Here is a 17,758-nt window from a genome sequence, read left to right on the forward strand (position 1 = left end):
AAGGAACGGAAAAAAAACGGAACCCACGAAAAATGCAGACTGGGAAAATTAAAAAGAGCGGAAATCCGCTTTAAAGCGGAGCTTTCACAGGCCTGTATATCACAGACTGCCACATATAGTACCATGGCTAATTGGGAAATGGGTTACTTCTGTTTGTACAGAACTAAGTATTTAGCTTTGTGTAACTGTTGGGCAGGAGAGTATACCAATATCAATTATTAAGGCAAAATCAAAATAAATTGATCGTCCCCGCCGCATCCTTTTTGGGGGCCGCATCCTTTTTTTCGATTTTTGTAAAATATATATTAAAAAAAGTGTTTTTATTTTTTTATTTTTTTAATCCATCTTTTCAAAAGGACTGGCCTAGGAGCTTTTCCCGAATCTAACTTGATGCTCTCGAACACTTGTAACCATCTGGTTCATAAAACAATATTAGTGAATGCCTACCAGAAAATTGTTATCCGACCCTGTTAGTGTTAGTGTTAACACAGGTCCTCATGCAACTAATAGGACTAAATAAGTTTGCGGTTGATTCAAACTGAAGAATTGGTGGCCTGTTTGATTTGAAATACTTAGCGGCCATCTTGAAAAAAAAAGAGTAAATAGTAAGGCCCTCATCCTCCTCTTTTTAGAAAAATCCGGACGATCAACTGCTATTTATTGTTATTTGGCCTATAGACGAGAACCGGTTTGAATAGTATGCTTAAACATGAGTTTTCTGTCTCCTTTTTCTGTTTGAGTAATCATTTCTGTTTGAGTAATAAGTGAGAAAATCCTTCAAGTACAAAGCTTCTTGAATGACTATGTATCCTTGTTAAGCGTTGGTCACTAATCAACGCAACAGAATGCAGGTGCAGTTATTCCCCCTTCCAAATCTACTTTTGTAGTCTTACAAGAAAGATGCATGCTGGTACAATACTGATCAGTAACAACCACATGTCTAGTCATCTCACCCCAGCAATACTCAGAAAACACTACTTTACTCTTTACGTGTTCGTGTCTTGCCTTTCCTTGGTGATTTCCTGCATCAAAAGTGAAACAAACTGTTTGACATAGATTCACCAACACATTACTAAATACTTTACAGCTATACATGTAGCTAGACACAAATGCTTCGCTGATGAGAGGACCTTAACATAGAGTAACCCATCCTAATAATGACCTTGTTAATTTGTTACCTAGAGTAACCAATCCTAATAATGACCTTGTTAATTTGTTACATAGAGTAACCCATCCTAAGACCTTGTTAATTTGTTACATAGAGTAACCCATCCTAATAATGACCTTGTTAATTTGTTACATAGAGTAACCCATCCTAATAATGACCTTCTTAATTTGTTACATAGAGTAACCCATCCTAATAATGACCTTGTTAATTTGTAACATAGAGTAACCCATCCTAATAATGACCTTGTTAATTCGTTACATAGAGTAACCCATCCTAATAATGACCTTGTTATATTGTTACATAGAGTAACCCATCCTAATAATGACCTTAATTTGTTACATAGAGTAACCCATCCTAATAATTATCTTGTTGATTTGTTACATAGAGTAACCCATCCTAATAATGACCTTCTTAATTTGTTACATGGAGTAACCCATCCTAATAATGACCTTCTTAATTTGTTACCTAGCGTAACCCATCCTAATAATGACCTTCTTAATTTGTTACATAGAGTAACCTATCCTAATAATGACCTTGTTAATTTGTAACATAGAGTAACCCATTCTAATAATAATGACCTTGTTAATTTGTATCTTAGAGTAAACCATCCTAATAATAATGACCTTCTTAATTTGTTACATAGAGTAACCCATCCTAATAATGACCTTGTTATATTGTTACATAGAGTAACCCATCCTAATAATGACCTTAATTGTTTACATAGAGTAACCCATCCTAATAATTATCTTGTTGATTTGTTACATAGAGTAACCCATCCTAATAATGACCTTCTTAATTTGTTACATGGAGTAACCCATCCTAATAATGACCTTCTTAATTTGTTACCTAGCGTAACCCATCCTAATAATGACCTTCTTAATTTGTTACATAGAGTAACCCATCCTAATAATGACCTTGTTAATTTGTAACATAGAGTAACCCATTCTAATAATAATGACCTTGTTAATTTGTATCTTAGAGTAAACCATCCTAATAATAATGACCTTCTTAATTTGTTACATAGAGTAACCCATCCTAATAATGACCATGTTAACTTGTTACATAGAGTAACCGCTCCTAATAATGACCTTGTTAACTTGTTACATAGAGTAACCATCCTAATAATGACCTTGTTAATTTGTAACATAGAGTAACCCATCCTAATAATGACCTTGTTAATTTGTTACATAGAGTAACCATCCTAATAATAACCTTGTTAACTTGTTACATAGAGTAACCTATCCTACTAATGACTTTGTTAATTTGTTACATAGAGTAACCCATCCTAATAATGACCTTCTTAATTTGTTACATAGAGTAACCCATCCTAATAATGACCTTGTTAATTTGTAACATAGAGTAACCGCTCCTAATAATGACCTTGTTAACTTGTTACATAGAGTAACCATCCTAATAATGACCTTGTTAATTTGTAACATAGAGTAACCCATCCTAATAATGACCTTGTTAATTTGTTACATAGAGTAACCCATCCTACTAATGACCTTGTTAATTTGTTACATATGGTAACCAGGGTTCTCCACAGGGTTAAATTTTGTCCGGGCGCTAAACCAATCCTGCACTATTGTCAAATTGCACAAACCATTCCTGCACTGTTTTCACATTGCGCAAATAATTCATGCATGATCTCCAAGTTGCGCAAATTATTCCATATCTATCGGCATATAGCGCACACTTCTCCTGTACTATCGACAAATTGAGCAAACTATTCAAGCTCAAATAGGTAAGCCATTGCACAAACCACAAGCCATTCCTGCTCGATCGGCAGTTACACAAACTTTTCCTGCAAGATGGACTGATTGTGGAAACAATTTTGCGCAAATCAATTCAACACGAACAAAACCAGTTAGTGCACGATCGGCAAAACAAATTTGAGTTTCAGATTTACGTCCTGGGGTATTTTTCGATCTCTGATTGGTCTCCTAATACCACGTAAACTTAATTTCAAGTCTGAGAGTGCGGTAAATTCTCTTCACCACGCTCTAATGACGGATGTTTATTCACGAGAAGGCGCTGTTTCAGCCAATAATATATCAGGACGACTAAACCGCATGATTCACAGAACCAAGTGGTATTACCTCGTTGTTGTCAAATGGTAGTCAGGATGCCCTGCAACACAGAGAAAAATGCACGCGTAACGCCTACTTCTGGGTACGAGTCTTTGCAAACTATATTATTATACAAAAAGGTAGTTGATACAGCGCATCGAACGGTGTTTGTGTTCGTTGTGAAGTGTTTTTCAATTTTGTTTTTCCGGGCGCGATATTTTTGGTCCGGGCGCACGCCGATTTTGTCCGGGTGCGGCATTTTTTGTCCGGGCACATTTAGTATTTTGAGAACTTTGTTCGGGCGCAGTGCCCGGACAAAACTGCATGTGGAGAACCCTGGGTAACCCTCCAACTAATGACCTTGTTAATTTGCTACATAGGGTAACCCATTCTACTAATGACCTTGTTAATACGATACATAGAGTAATCCCTACTACTAATGACCTTGTTAATTTGTTACATAGGGTAACCCATTCTACTAATGACCTTGTTAATATGTTACATAGAGAAACCCATTCTACTCATGACCTTGTTAAAACGCTACACAGAGTAACCCATTCTACTATTGTAAACTCATTATAATACATTGTACATGTAGAGTAACCCATCCTACTATAAACTCCCTTGTAAATATGTTACATATGACCAAACCTTGTTATTTCTTACCTAGTTGTGTCTCCAGCAGCTCCTTCTGCAGATTCGTCAGCTTCTTTCTGTAAACAAATTTAAATGTATAACATTGTCATTAGTTTCTTTTCAGGACAATATGATACAAAATCTCATCTTTTGACTTGGGAAGAGCTGATATTTAGGAACAGCAGATCAAGCTTATCATTTACAGAGTTTAACTCCATTCAGTTCGGATGAAGGTCTTGGTCTCTCTCAAGACTTGTAATTGACTTGACTTGCACAAAAACTACTTTAGACATGTTTGAATTTACATTGACTTGAGTTCATTTGATTATTACGACAATGAAATAATAAGTTAAAATTAATGTGGCAAAATTGAGTTTTTGGCAACGATGCTGCTGGGTGTTTTTCCAGTGCATTCTCTCTTGTCACCTTGTCACAAAACCAAGCGTTAAATCTGCAAGGATATGCAGACAAGTGGGTGCAACAGACTATGGACATGAAATGCACAGTGCATAGTACATGTACTTGTTTGCGCATAGAAACAGTGTATTCTTCCAAACAATCTGTTAAGAACAGCTATGTGTAGTATCATTAAGCTTGTGCAGAAGTAGCGACACAGACGAACGGAAAAGAGGTCTTGCATACATGTACAATATTAAAGTCACCTGGAAGTGGTATTTTGTCAAAATAAAGCTTTTGTCACTAATATATGTGTTTTGATGAGTTGAATGTGAATAAACAGTTTACTAAGGTTCTAAAAAATTAGTTCTTATCTTATTTACGAATTTAAGAGTAGGCCCTGACCCGATAGGGCGCTGTTCGTGACGTCAATCAAGACGCGCTATTTGAAGATAAAATGCTGCAAAGTGCTGAAAAGACATCGGACCGGACCCAGGCCTGTGAGTTGGTCTTGAAAAAAAAGCAGAAAATTGTTGTCCGGATTTTGGGCAAACGGGAAACTTGTCCGAATTTTGGGCCAGCACTACGAACGTTAAGAGGCTTTAATTAAAACTGCAGCAAAGACAAAGCATTCACAGAAACATAGACCACAATTCTTAAATGTAACAATGTGTTGTGCATCCTCATTTTCAAGATATTTTTGTAGCATTCCTTTTGAAGTAATTCCACAAGCGCGAGGATGCCACGTCGTCAACAGGCATATTTTTACGTGTTGCAAAAAATACTCACACACAACGAACGAACGTCGTCGTGTGGGAAAACCATGTGTGCCTAATCATGTCTCAAGGTGTTGGCTTTTTAATACAGCTTTTAGTAAAGCGCCCTCTATTGGTGCAATGGAACAATGGCATTGAAGTACGTGTATAATAGACATCGCGCTAAACGAAAAATTTACAACAGCGGCTCCAATGAAAGACCAACGCGGAGCATTTTACTGGGTCTTGTCCCTGACTCACATGTCAAAATCAAATCGCATTTAAAGTGCTTCCCCATTCCAAGTACAGTATGTGCTGCTTGACGATCTATTTCAGATGTAAAACAAAAGAAAAGATAAAAACAGAACGGGAAAAAAGCGGACCACATGAAACACACCGAATGGGAAAAAAAGCAGAGCCCAAGAAAAACGCAGAAGTGGGAAAATAAAAAAAAGCAGAAAATCGCTTTAAAATGAGATTTCACAGGCCTGCGGACCATAGGAACTAATGCTCTTGTGAGTCTGACCAGCCATGCAGACTGACCCTAAGTTTAGTTGTTTTACTGCATCCAGCAGCAATACACATGGTCGAAACACAACACTCTTGTACAATTGACCATTAGCAGGTTTTTGTGTGTAGTGCTTCAATACAAGCAAGCAAGCATGGCACCCAGGCTTAAAAAAAGACTACAGAAAGCAACAGTCAAAGGTTGCACTAGAGTCAAGTACGTGTATGTGGAAGCAACATAGTGCACACACCTACACTACATGCAATGAGCTATTGCTACATTATTCATGTGTTACAAGACCTTTCTTAATGTCATAGTAGTCTTTCCAAGAAAGTGAGCCACACCTAATATTATCACATAATTCATAAAACAAACCTCCAATTCGTAACATGTTCAAATACTGAAGGATTTTCCTTCCCACAAAGGAAAGATCAATGTAGGTGCTTAAACAGGCATAATGGGTTATGTTGGAACACAAACTAGGAAACATTGATCCACTATTATTAATGATCCCAATCATGCCGCAGACTTTCCCAAGCTGAAGATGAGGCTTGCTTGGAGTCTAGGGGGCCAAGCTGTCTGGGGTTATCTTTGCTTATCTTAAATAGAATTACATGCTATGTGCACATCGACTTCCCTGGAAAAACGACCTTTCTGGTGAACTCGCCAAGATTGCATACTAATTTATCGACATTACCAGGTAGTTTAAATTCAACATCTCCCTCTAACCAGGACCATATCTATTTTTCCTTGACACTTATTAACTCCAATACCAACTGTTCTTCATTTCGATCAAAAATTCTCGCCATATCCACAACTGCATTTCCTAACGCACATTAAGGGGATCGTTGACTGGACCATGGAGTAACCATGACTGGACGTTTTGGAACCCCTAATACCTAAGATAGAAGAGCGCCAGAGACACAACGCTATCTTTACTAACATCTAACGCAATTGTTGTAAACAAGTAATGTTGTAAATTAGTAAACTTCATGTCTTTACAGCACTTCATACATGTATATACAGGCCTGTGAGCAGGTCATGAAAAAAAAAACGGAAAATTGTTGTCCAGATTTTGGGCCAGCACTACGAACGTAATAAAAGGCTTTAATTAAAAACTCAAGCGTAGACAACACATTCACAGAAACATAGGCCATAATTCTTACATGTAACAATGTGTTGTGCATCCTCATTTTCAAGATAATTTTGTAGCATTCCTTTAGGAATAAATCCACAAGCGCAATGAGTACTCGTCGTCGACTGCCATATATTTTACTTGTCACAAAAAAATACACACCGTACACACAACGTACGTCGCGTGGGGGAAAACCATGTGTGCATAATCTTGTCTCAAGACGTTGGCTTTTTAGTAAAGCGCCCTCTATTGGTGCAATGGAACAATGTACATTGAAGTACATGTAAAACAGACATTGCGCTGCTAAACGAAAAATTAACAGATGAAAGACCAACACGGAGCATTTTACTGGGTCTAGCCCCCCGACTCACATGTCAAACTCAACCGCAATTAAAGTGCTTCCCGATTCCAGGTACGTGCTGCTTGACGATCTAGTTCGGATGTAAAGTAAAAAAAAAAGCTAAAAACGGAACAGGAAAAAAGCGGAGCCCGCAAGAAAAACACGAAACGGAAAAACACGGAACAGAAAAAAAGCGGAACCCAAGAAAAATTAAAAAGAGCGGAAATCCGCTTTAAAGCGGAGATTTCACAGGCCTGTATATAGGCCTACAGTCTAAAATAAGAACTACGTGTAATTAGGACAGACAGCTTTATAAAACAGCAGTCTAGAAAAGGCCCCCCAAACAAAACAAAATCAGGAAGAATCTTGCTTTATACAGTAAAATACTGTTTTTACTCATCCAGGGTATCGGATTTTATATGCGACTTCAATGGAAGTTGAATGTACATGTTAAGAATGAGGTTTAATGTAAAAGCATTGCAGTTATCTAAATGTTTGCAGACAAAGTTAAAACAAAACCAACACATTATTTGTGTGGACTATTGTCTGTACACCTAAAAAGTGATGCATTGTCATGTCCCCAACCTAAATTAATTAAAGTCACCTGGAAGTGGTATTTTGTCAAAATAAAGCTTTTGTCACTGAAAAGTGTGTTTTGATGAGTGGAATATGAAAAAACGCTTAACTAAGGTTTAAAAATAATTAGTTCCACGTTATTTACAAATTTGAAAATAAGCCTGACCCAAGAGGGCGCTGTTCCAGTCGTCAATCGAGGCGCGATTTTTGAAGAGAAAATGTGTAGTCTGGCCTCGTACACCGCGTCTGGATACCTGATCGTTATGATGCTTACCTACAGAACTACGGTCAGGGAGCAGACTGCACGCACAACTGTATGGCTGCTGTGCAGATGGTCCACTCGGATTACCCAGCACGGTGAATCGTACGCAGTGCCCCATCTTTAGTTGTTTTGCTGCACCTGGTTGACATTGCCAGATAAATGCAAAAAACCTTTTTCGAAACGTACAACTCACGAATAGGACTTGAATGTACTTGCAGGTACGTGTGTTCGATGTTCAATCAAAGCAAAGTCTGCCTCGATTGACGTCACAAAAGGGAATGGCGGAGTCACCCCCCACACCACTTTATTTATTTTTTTAAACATATAAATCGTTAAAACAAATACTCACAAAAATATTTTATTGTTCAGAAACATATACTCTATTGGTTGAAGAAACAAAAATTCTATTTCCAGGTGACTATTTTTCCAGGTGACTTTAAGCATGCTTCCACCATTTTGTTGTTGTTACTAGGCGTTTGGGAAAACATACCATCAATACAACTTACTTGCTGAGTAGACTGCTCCAAGTCAGCTTTAGTTGCCCTTTTACGTTGTCTGAGACTTCCATCAGTCTCTCCTTCTCCTTCTTCCTGTTTGTCTCCCTCTTGTGTCTCATCATCACCATCACCAGACTCGGTGTTAACATCATCTGACTTCTTGGAGTCTACACCATCAGAGGAAGACTAAAGAAGAAAAAAATATCACAACAACACTTTAGGACAATCTCTTTCCCTGAAATTGACAGGAGTGACATCAGCGGTATAGTACTGCTATAACAAACACCATATTAATTATAGTTGGCTGTACTGGACACTTACTTTGGTTTCCCATTTTTTTTTCACAAAATACACCTATAATCTTGCCATCAAAGATAAGTAATCACTGGAATACAATAATTTCTAATATACATGAACAATTATTTGCTTTATTTTCCCAAGAAAAAGAAGGGAAAGCCAACTAATGCACAAAGTTTTCAAAATTATGTATCAACTTCCTGCTCAACAAGCCCCAGAACTTGCTTCCATCTGAAGCTAAAAAAGGTGTGGTTACAAAGACATGAAAGAGACTGTGTTATGGAGGCCAGTATTTTATTAGTGTAATAAACAAAATAGGTGCTAAACTAAAGATAATCTACAAAAGCAAAATTGCAGAATAATGTTACAAGGATTAGAACAGACATGCAGTTTGGGGCAAGAGAGAAAAAGCTTTTTAAAACCTGTCTGAAAAGGTTTAAAAAACTACCCCAAAACCAAATGTTATCAAGAAAGGTGCCATAGACACACTGGGGGTCATGCTACTGTTTTCAGTATGTTTCTGTCAGTAGTTAGGTAGTACATTCATTCATCTTAAAGAATGTCACACTCAATAGGCAGAACGATGTTAAGAAAGTACAGTGATGATTGCGAGGAGGAACCAATGCGAGGAACGTGTACTCGCAAATCACTCGAAGCAACTTGTTTACCACACTCAAGTTTTGCATGCATCGAGCAAGCGAATTCGAGTTTTCGAGTGGTGTCGAATGCTCCCCTTTGTCCCAAAATTCCACACAATCAAGACCTTGCGTTCATGCAGAAAAATCCCCCCCCCCCACAGTAGTGTGGGTAGGGTCTACGAACGAATACTTACCTGTAGAGCAAATTACTACAATTGCATATTCCCTATGCGCCGCTAGGTAACACTAAGACTTTTTTACAACAAGTGCAACAGCGCCCTCCATCGCCCAGTGCACACCGGCGCGAACACCATGCGCAATCGCCCTCTTTCTCGGAAACTCATACGTACAAGTATACAAGAACCAAGTATAGTGGGGCAGGCGGGAGGGATGCTCTACAGGTAAGTATTCATTCGTAGATCCTACCCACACTACTGTGGGGGGGGGGGGGGGAGTCTACGTCACTCTACTTACCTGTAGAGCAAATTACTACAATTGCATAGACTAGCACCGTCTTGGAAGGCGGTGGGTATTCGCAGGACTATTGCACATCATACAATTACTATGGCGTCATGGCAACGAGGCGCGACCGGAAGGAGGCACCAGCTGTTGCAAGAAATAAGAAACGCAAAATATGGGGGCCACATTGTCCGCACACGACCCGGGGGGTGTCGTCCCAATAGGACAAGGAAAAAACATTATCAATGTTAACAGTGGCACAAATATATGGTATACAGACAAGAACTCACCAAGGGTGAAGACTTGATGCGAAGAGGACTAGCGGGAGGATGACCCACGGGAGGCCGACTGCAACACCGCACGGCCTGCCTGGCCGTCAGTCTTTGAGTACCGGGATACAAACATGCCCCTTGCCAGCTGACAGATCGCTCGATTGGTAGAAACCGAGGAGCCATCAGGAAAGCCCTCATGAATGGCTGCAATGGCTGACCGGTAATTTTTAACCGTGGCGGTCGCTAGCCCACTCTCGTAAAGGTAAAGAAGAAAATCCCCTATGTCCTTCAGAGAAGCACTGGGGGGACGTATAGATCGCCGTCTACACCATTTAAAGAAATGGCGTAGTCGGCAATCGTAGATCTTACGAGTGGAGGCACGCCTCGACTGGGCGGCAAGCTCTGCAGCCCGGTGTGAAAGAGCGACTGGGTGATAACACCCAGCACGTCAGGTGGAGTTCCCTCGGGGCCGGATGAATCATCCCGGAACTGGGTTGATAAAGGAGATCCGGACGTTGAGGCAGGACCACCGGGCGGTGGACCAGGAGCCTCACGAGTCGAGGGAACCACGGCAGACGCGGCCAGAACGTAGCTATGAGGAGCACCCGGCAGTGGGCGGTCTCTATCTTGGTCAACACCCGGGGGATGAGCGAGAATGGCGGAAAGGCGTAAGCCAGGAGGCCCTCCCACGGAATCGACAGGGCGTCGATCTGCCATGCGTTGGGGTCTGGAACCCTTGAGCAATACGTTGGCAGCTGATTGTTTGCCCGTGAGGCAAACAAGTCTACGTGGGGCCGATCGATCAGCCGGAAGAGGGTCTGTGCCACCTGAGGGTGCAAGGACCACTCTGTCGGGGCAATCCAGCCCCTGGAGAGGGCATCGGCTGTCACATTCTCTTCCCCCGGGATGTGGACTGCTGACACCCTGGCGGATGCACCAGTGAAGGAGCTCCCAAGTCAGGGCGAACAACTGCGCCGACCGGGTACCTCCCTGGCGGTTGACATAAGCCACGACCGTGGTATTGTCGCACCGCACAAGCACCGCGCGTCCCGACACCGCAGTCTGAAAATGCCGAAGGGCATTGAAGACCGCCATCAACTCTAGGACATTGATGTGGGACGAGCGGTGCTCCGGGCCCCACTGTCCCGCGATCTGGCACGGGTGGAGGGTCGCCCCCCAGCCCTGCTGTGACGCATCGGTGACAATGGTCACCGAAGGCTGAGGGGGGCGGAACACGCGCCCCTGAGTGAGATGGGCCATGTCCAGCCACCACCGCAAGTGCGGGATCAGCCAGGGCGTAGTGGGTACCGGCAGGTGGATAGGGTGGTGTCGAGGGCGGTGAAAAGACAGCAGATGAAGCTGAATTGGCCGCATCCGGAGTCGACAAAAATCCACCAAGTCCACCATGCTGGCCATAAGGCCAAGGAGCCTGAGCCAAGCCCTTGCCGGTGCCACAGCCGCTGGGAGAAAGAGGGACACGCACTGAAAAAGATTCAGTACGCGGTCCTCCGTAGGGGCCGAATTATCATGTCCGACGGGGGGGTCCCCGTGATCTTGAGCGCGTAGGAGACAACCTGTCCCCAGGACTCCAGAAATTTCTGAAGGCGGCCCCCCACGGGTCCGTTTTCACACGCCATGCCCCCGGGAATCGGGAGTTTGGCGCGTGAAAACCCCGCCCCGATTGAGGGCGCTGGTGTCCCATCTGGGTCGGCGCGGCTTGGACACTAGATTGAGTGTCGGCCCTGCCGCGAAACCCACCACGGGCGGGCCACTGAGGTTGATGCTGTGGGATGGTATAGGAGGCTTGCTTTTTCGCCTTGGCCTTGGGCGCAGCCAGTTTCTTTAAATTAATTTTATCTGCCGCCTTGATGCGCTTGGCCTCAGCTTCCATGGAAAAGGTCGTGACCTGTGAGCGGCAAGGCGTCAAGACGCTTGCGCGCTCCCACTGAAGGAAGGAACAGTGCGTCCAACACGTTCGCCGGGAAGACGTAGCCAGGGCAGAAATACGTGAGAACTGGTCCAGGATGGTCCTCAAGCCATCATCAAGGCAGTGCAGGGCAGCGACCACGAGATCGGCGGGAACCGTCGAGTCGCCGTCAGCGCCCAAGGCCAAATACTCGGAAAGGAGTAACAAGAAAGATGGACGGCATCCCAAAACGGGAGGCTGAGTCCAACTTCTTAGCCACTTCCTCCAATTTCCCACGGGCCTTATCGGCGAAGGGACGTTTGGAGGAAGTAGCCCCCCGGTCGGCAGTGAGTTTATCCGATGCCGAATCTGGGAGAACGGGCGTTGCAAAATACTTATCGAAATCCCCTTGGGGAAAACGATAGTAAGCTTCTGTGCGTGAAGCATGCGCCCGCCATTTCCCTGCCTGCATAACTGCATCTATACGATCTGTGCAAACACGATCCAGGGGCAGAGTCGGGAAAGTATTCTGGACCGATGGAGCTGGACCCGACCTCTTCTTGAAAGACTGGCGTTCAGAAGGAGGGGGGTCGGCCACGGCCGGCAGGTTCAGCGCTCGGATCATGTCCCGCTGAACGAGCCGCAACTCAGTATCACGAATTGACAACCGCTGCATAGCGGACAACTCGTCCTCTTCCTGGGACGAGTCATCCCCAGGGGGGCGACTCGTCCCGGGCGGGTGCCCAGTACTATTATCATGGCCCATAGATGAACCCGAATCAGAAAATTCTGACACCGGGTGCAAACTGATCCCCGACAGGGATGTTACAGTTCTGGCGGTCACAGGTGGCCCCACAGGGGCCAGGGATACCGCTGGGACACGAGTCTGCATCGGCACCGGTACCAGACATGCCAACCTCTGGGATCACAAAACTGTATTCTGAAACCCCAATACCTGTATTTTGCATCAAAAACCTGTTTTTTTTTTTAAACACGCGTAAACGTAGTTTTAAGCCCGAGACAGGCAAAATAGAGAAGGTGTGAGGGCCATTAAGTTATCAAACAGCCTAATTAAGCAGTTAATTAAAACTTGAAGAAAAATAAATAAAAATAAAATACAAAATTTAATTAAATTAAAAAAAAATAATAAATTGGGCAGAGGTTTCCCTACAGGTGGTTAACCCAATGGAACAGGTTTTATATGGGAAAAAAAGATATTGATAAATCATATCTTAAAGACATTGATTAATCATATCCTTTTTCATATAGAGACCCTTGTCAATTAATTAAATATCATCAAGTACAAAAAAAACTAGAAAGCATGGTAGCTGTATTTGAGCAAATACGGGTATCTCTGCCCGGCGGGGGGTGGAGCATAACATTCTGCATGGTTTATGTTGCACTTGGAGAAATGAAAATTGTGTGTGTTTTGGGGGTGATACAGAACAATCTGTAACATGAAGCTTATAACTCCGGCAGGCACAGCGTGTAACAATAGCAATATATTTATATGAAAGTACACACAACCATCAATAGAATAACTACATGAAAATAAGTCAAGAGTTCGGAAAATAGTAACTTTATTACATTTTTTTTTCAAGTTCACACATTTTCTTTATGTCGAGATAGATTCTTTGAATTCGAGGTAGGTCCTTGCCACAGATGGATGAAACAAAATCATGTTAATTCTTGTCTTATCAGGGAAAAGTTTTGTTTAAAATTGAGATACATATTAAAATATACCAGTATACAATTTTTGGGGTTTGTTTAGTGGGTACATAAGGTATTTGTTATGAGGGCGACGTGTTTTAACAGAGCTAGTTTTTGTCTTCAAATATCGGTTGTGTGTTTAAGTATAAACGTATTGTTGTCAGATAAGGCAGTTTAGGTTTTGTACGCGCGCGTATTATCAGTGACATTTTTGACACTTTGTCTGAGATCCGGGAACTTGCTTCTATTTTTAGCATTAGTTTGGAGTGCTAAATTAAAATGTGTACGAAACCCAGGTTTGAGCTTGGGCCGCCCCTGGCTTGGGCTGCTCTGTCTCCGCTATGATAAACCTACACTCCCGGCAGGACAGCGTGTAAACAATTAAAACCTAGAAATGCACAGAATTGCTATTGGTGTTTTCATATTGGTAGCCCCTTTGCTTTTGGTCCATACGCATTTGGTGCAGTTATCAAAATGTGTTGCGTTGTTCACTATTGTATGTTGATGCTCCATATTCTTGTTACACATTAAGAAGTTTCCATTAATATTAATCTTAACGACCTGACACATTTAAAATACTGCACCTGATTCTGTGTATTTAAATTATTAGAATATTGCACGATAAGTTCTCTTTGACACCAACCATGGAGGAAGGAAAAAAAGTCCTTCCTCCATGCACCACAAACGCCCACTATTTTAATTTATTGGTGCTCCAACTTCACCTTTGTATGGGGGCCCTGAAGGGACATATCGCTAACAGGTGCGCATACAATTGCGATGTCACAAATTTATTTGCAAATGTTTGCGCATACGTATGCGGTGTCGTGAAATTATTCGCGAATAAGTACGATGTCGCGATCAGACTGGATTCTAAAAATCCACAGAGATATATTAGAAATTTTATTTAAACGTATGCGACAAAGTATGCAATAAAATTTTCGACAACTCAAACATATTCGCATACGTTACTCGCGAATACGAAATCCGACCATACGCAAGCGCATACGTAAGCATGCGCACATATTCCCAAATATTTTCACGACATACATGTACGTATGCCGACAAGTTTACAGTTATGCGATGTGCTTTTGGGCCACCGTACCTTTTTGATTGCATACGTTTGCGATGTCACAAATTTATTCGCAAATGTTTGCGCATACGTATGCGGTGTCAAGAAATTATTCGCGAATAAGTATGATGTCGCGATCAGACTGGATGCTAAAAATCCACAGATATATATTAGAAATTTTAATTAAACATATGCGACAAAGTATAATAAAATTTTCGACAACTCAAACATATTCGCATACGTTACTCGCGAATATCTTAACGAAATCCCACCATAAGCAAGCGCATACGTAAGCATGCGCACATATTCCCAAATATTTTCACGGCATACGTATGCTGACAAGTTTACAGTTATGCGATGTCCTTTTGGGCCACCGTACCTTTTTGATTAGGTAAAAGTCAGCTGCCTATTATTACATGGACAAGTGATAACACTATTAATATCAAGTGTCCAACTTTTACTAAGAAACACTTAAGTTTGGTACTGTTACCAACAGTATCATGCAGTTGTTTTACAACATATTTCATTGCAAAGACATTTGGCAAGGTAATGAATCTCACATAAATTCCAAAAACATTCAAAACCTTTTCTTAAGATGCACTGTGAAAAGAATAATTTGTAAAAGCTAATAAGCTAATTTAAAACAATTTTTCTATAAAAATGCTCCGTTATTGAATGACTATTGACTTATGGATTAACGGTGACGATTGCGAAGTTTCCTCACTCAAACTAAAGCTCATGTAACTAACAACCATACACGGTTAGCACGGTTAACATCCGTTGGCTCTCCGGGTTTTCACCGAACCCGTATGCCGTGAATAAGCTCCAGACCACGGCAGAGTGTTTTTAGCGTTCACGGTGCAGGTCACACTGCGACCGGAAAATCCCCCATTGCAATAACGTGGGGAAAAGCTTCGGTGGTGATCGTCTCGCAGCGCAGCGTAGAGGATTCACTCATCACGTAAATAAAACAACCTCGTTATATTTTTACGTTGCAATTCTGATCGGCTTACAAGCTTTAGGTACGAGGTTGGAATTTTTGGTTCCGTTTTTTACGAAATCGCGGCTTTAGCTTGGGATGTCACTTGGGCTTCGGCTTGGGCTTCGTCTGCCTGTTTGAAGCCCCGTTAGAAAAGCACATGTTTTCTAAATAACTGACGGAGCCTAAGCCCAAGCCCAATATGTGGCCACGGTTTTGCAAATGCAAGCTGAAGAAGAAGAAGGAGAAGAAGAAAAAGAAGAAGAAGAATATCCACCACAAGGACAATATCTCTGCCGTTGCACGGGCAGAGATAAAACAATTTAATTTCAATGAAGAAGACAAAAAAAAACAAATCATACCAAAAAGTTTTGTTTGTTGTATTTGGGGGCATAGTTCTTAAATTTATCTTATAAAAATCTCGCTTCAGGCGCTCTATATCTTTTGTGTCTTTATTTTGGCAAAAAATTCTTTTGCAAACTCGATTCGTCCGTTCACAAAACGACCGATACCATATAAGGGCATTTGACAACAGCGCCCTCTGTTGTTCAATGAATTGTGTTAGACTGGTTCCCTGTGAAATCGGGACGTCAGATAAACTTGCGGGTAGTATGCAATGCAGGTTTGTGCTACTAGCGTGCGTGCAATGGACGCGAGGGAATCTCCGTTGCGCTCGCTCGATGTGTGGTGAAAGTTGAATAAGGAATACCCCCGTGGAATAATAGAGTTCACTGGATAATCATTATCGGCCGTAAGTAGTCGGCCGAAAACTTATTTGTGTCAATAAAAAAATATTGATCTTGATTTAAAAAAGGGCTCGACGGCCAACTGGGATAAAATTGTATTTTTGCAGTGGCGATGCTCAAAACCGTATTTTTTTTTTGCAAAACCCGTATACCCGTACGAAATAAGGGAAAAACATACTAGTTGGCATGCCTGCGGTACCGAGCGGTGGCACGGCGGAAGTACCGGGGCCCTGCTCACGGTATGAGGGATACAGCTACCCGAGGCCACCCACTGGTGGTCGAACGGGACCGGTGCGTCGACCCGGGCCGGGAAACCCGGCGGGGCTGACACGCCATGAAGGGCCAACAAAACGGGCGGAGCCACTGGGCCATGGCCCTGCTCCAACCTGCCCGTCAGGGAGGCGGTCAACGCGTGAAAGGCCTCCATGAAGTAGGCCCATGAAAGCGAGTCACCGCGGTGACGTTTGCCCCTGCGGGATTCCCGGGAGGAATCACTGAAAAAAACACGGGTAAAACCCGAGGATGAGGACGGACCCACCGAGCGCGGGATACCGGGGGAACCCCAGTTCGCCCGCTCGGCTTGAGCAATCTGCCGACCGACCGCCAGCGCGCCCAGCCCGATGGCATGAGCGGCCGGGTTACGGTCAGCAAACTCAAACTGGATGGGGAATGGCGCACTGAGACACGCGGAGGGGGGACCCCCTCCGTCCGCAGTAGGCCAGTGGGTGGCTTAGCGGCAGGCGTGAAGACCCCGGAACGGGGTTTCCTTTGCCTGCCTTATTCTTCTTGGTAACGGCCCGGGTAGCAGGATTTTTTGTTTTCTTGCTTGCACCCGGGCGTTTACCCTTAGACAGGCTGGACCCTTGGACGCTGACTGACGAGGGGGAACGGGAAGTGTTCCCCTCGAAGTCAACTGGGTCCACGACCGACGCAGCACGCAGGGGCTGCGAAAGTTGGGAGGACTGCGCCGACGACGGACCGTCAACGGCGTAGCCCCCCGAGGAGTCGAGCTGTCCCTGGGAAAGGAAAGTATCCCCTGTACCGACAGTGCGACCCCTCCCTGCCTTTCTAGAACTCATTTTATCAACTAAGAAATTAATAAAGACGACACACACACTCTACAAACACGTCTTTATCAAGTACAATAATAATAAACACAGCTTATCTCTCGAAAGAGACTCGGTTTACGGAAAAGTAACAATCTTTTAGGGAGCCTAAAAAATTAACGTGTCACCTGTTCGGAGCTAAGAGAGAAAGAGGACGATTGCGCATGGCGTTCGCGCCGGTGTGCACTGGGCGATGGAGGGCGCTGTTGCACTTGTTGTAAAAAAGTCTTAGTG

The 17,758-nt window shown here is 42.9% G+C and overlaps 1 protein-coding gene across 2 annotated transcripts in view; it reads right to left on the bottom strand.

Moving 5' to 3' along the window:
• Positions 1 to 913: 913 nt before the first annotated feature.
• Positions 914 to 17,758, bottom strand: part of LOC117293677 (calnexin-like) — an 82,225-nt gene continuing 65,380 nt past the window's right edge. For both annotated transcript variants that reach the window (XM_033776077.1, XM_033776078.1), the window contains exons 16-18: positions 8,352 to 8,528; positions 3,904 to 3,950; positions 914 to 1,022 (exon numbers count right to left, since the gene is read on the bottom strand). In XM_033776077.1, coding sequence (XP_033631968.1) covers positions 980 to 1,022; positions 3,904 to 3,950; positions 8,352 to 8,528 — 267 coding nt within the window. In that variant the 3' untranslated portion in view covers positions 914 to 979. The remainder of the gene's footprint in view (positions 1,023 to 3,903; positions 3,951 to 8,351; positions 8,529 to 17,758) is intronic.

The sequence above is a fragment of the Asterias rubens genome, chromosome 8, assembly GCF_902459465.1.
Source record: "Asterias rubens chromosome 8, eAstRub1.3, whole genome shotgun sequence".
NCBI lineage: Eukaryota > Metazoa > Echinodermata > Asteroidea > Forcipulatida > Asteriidae > Asterias > Asterias rubens.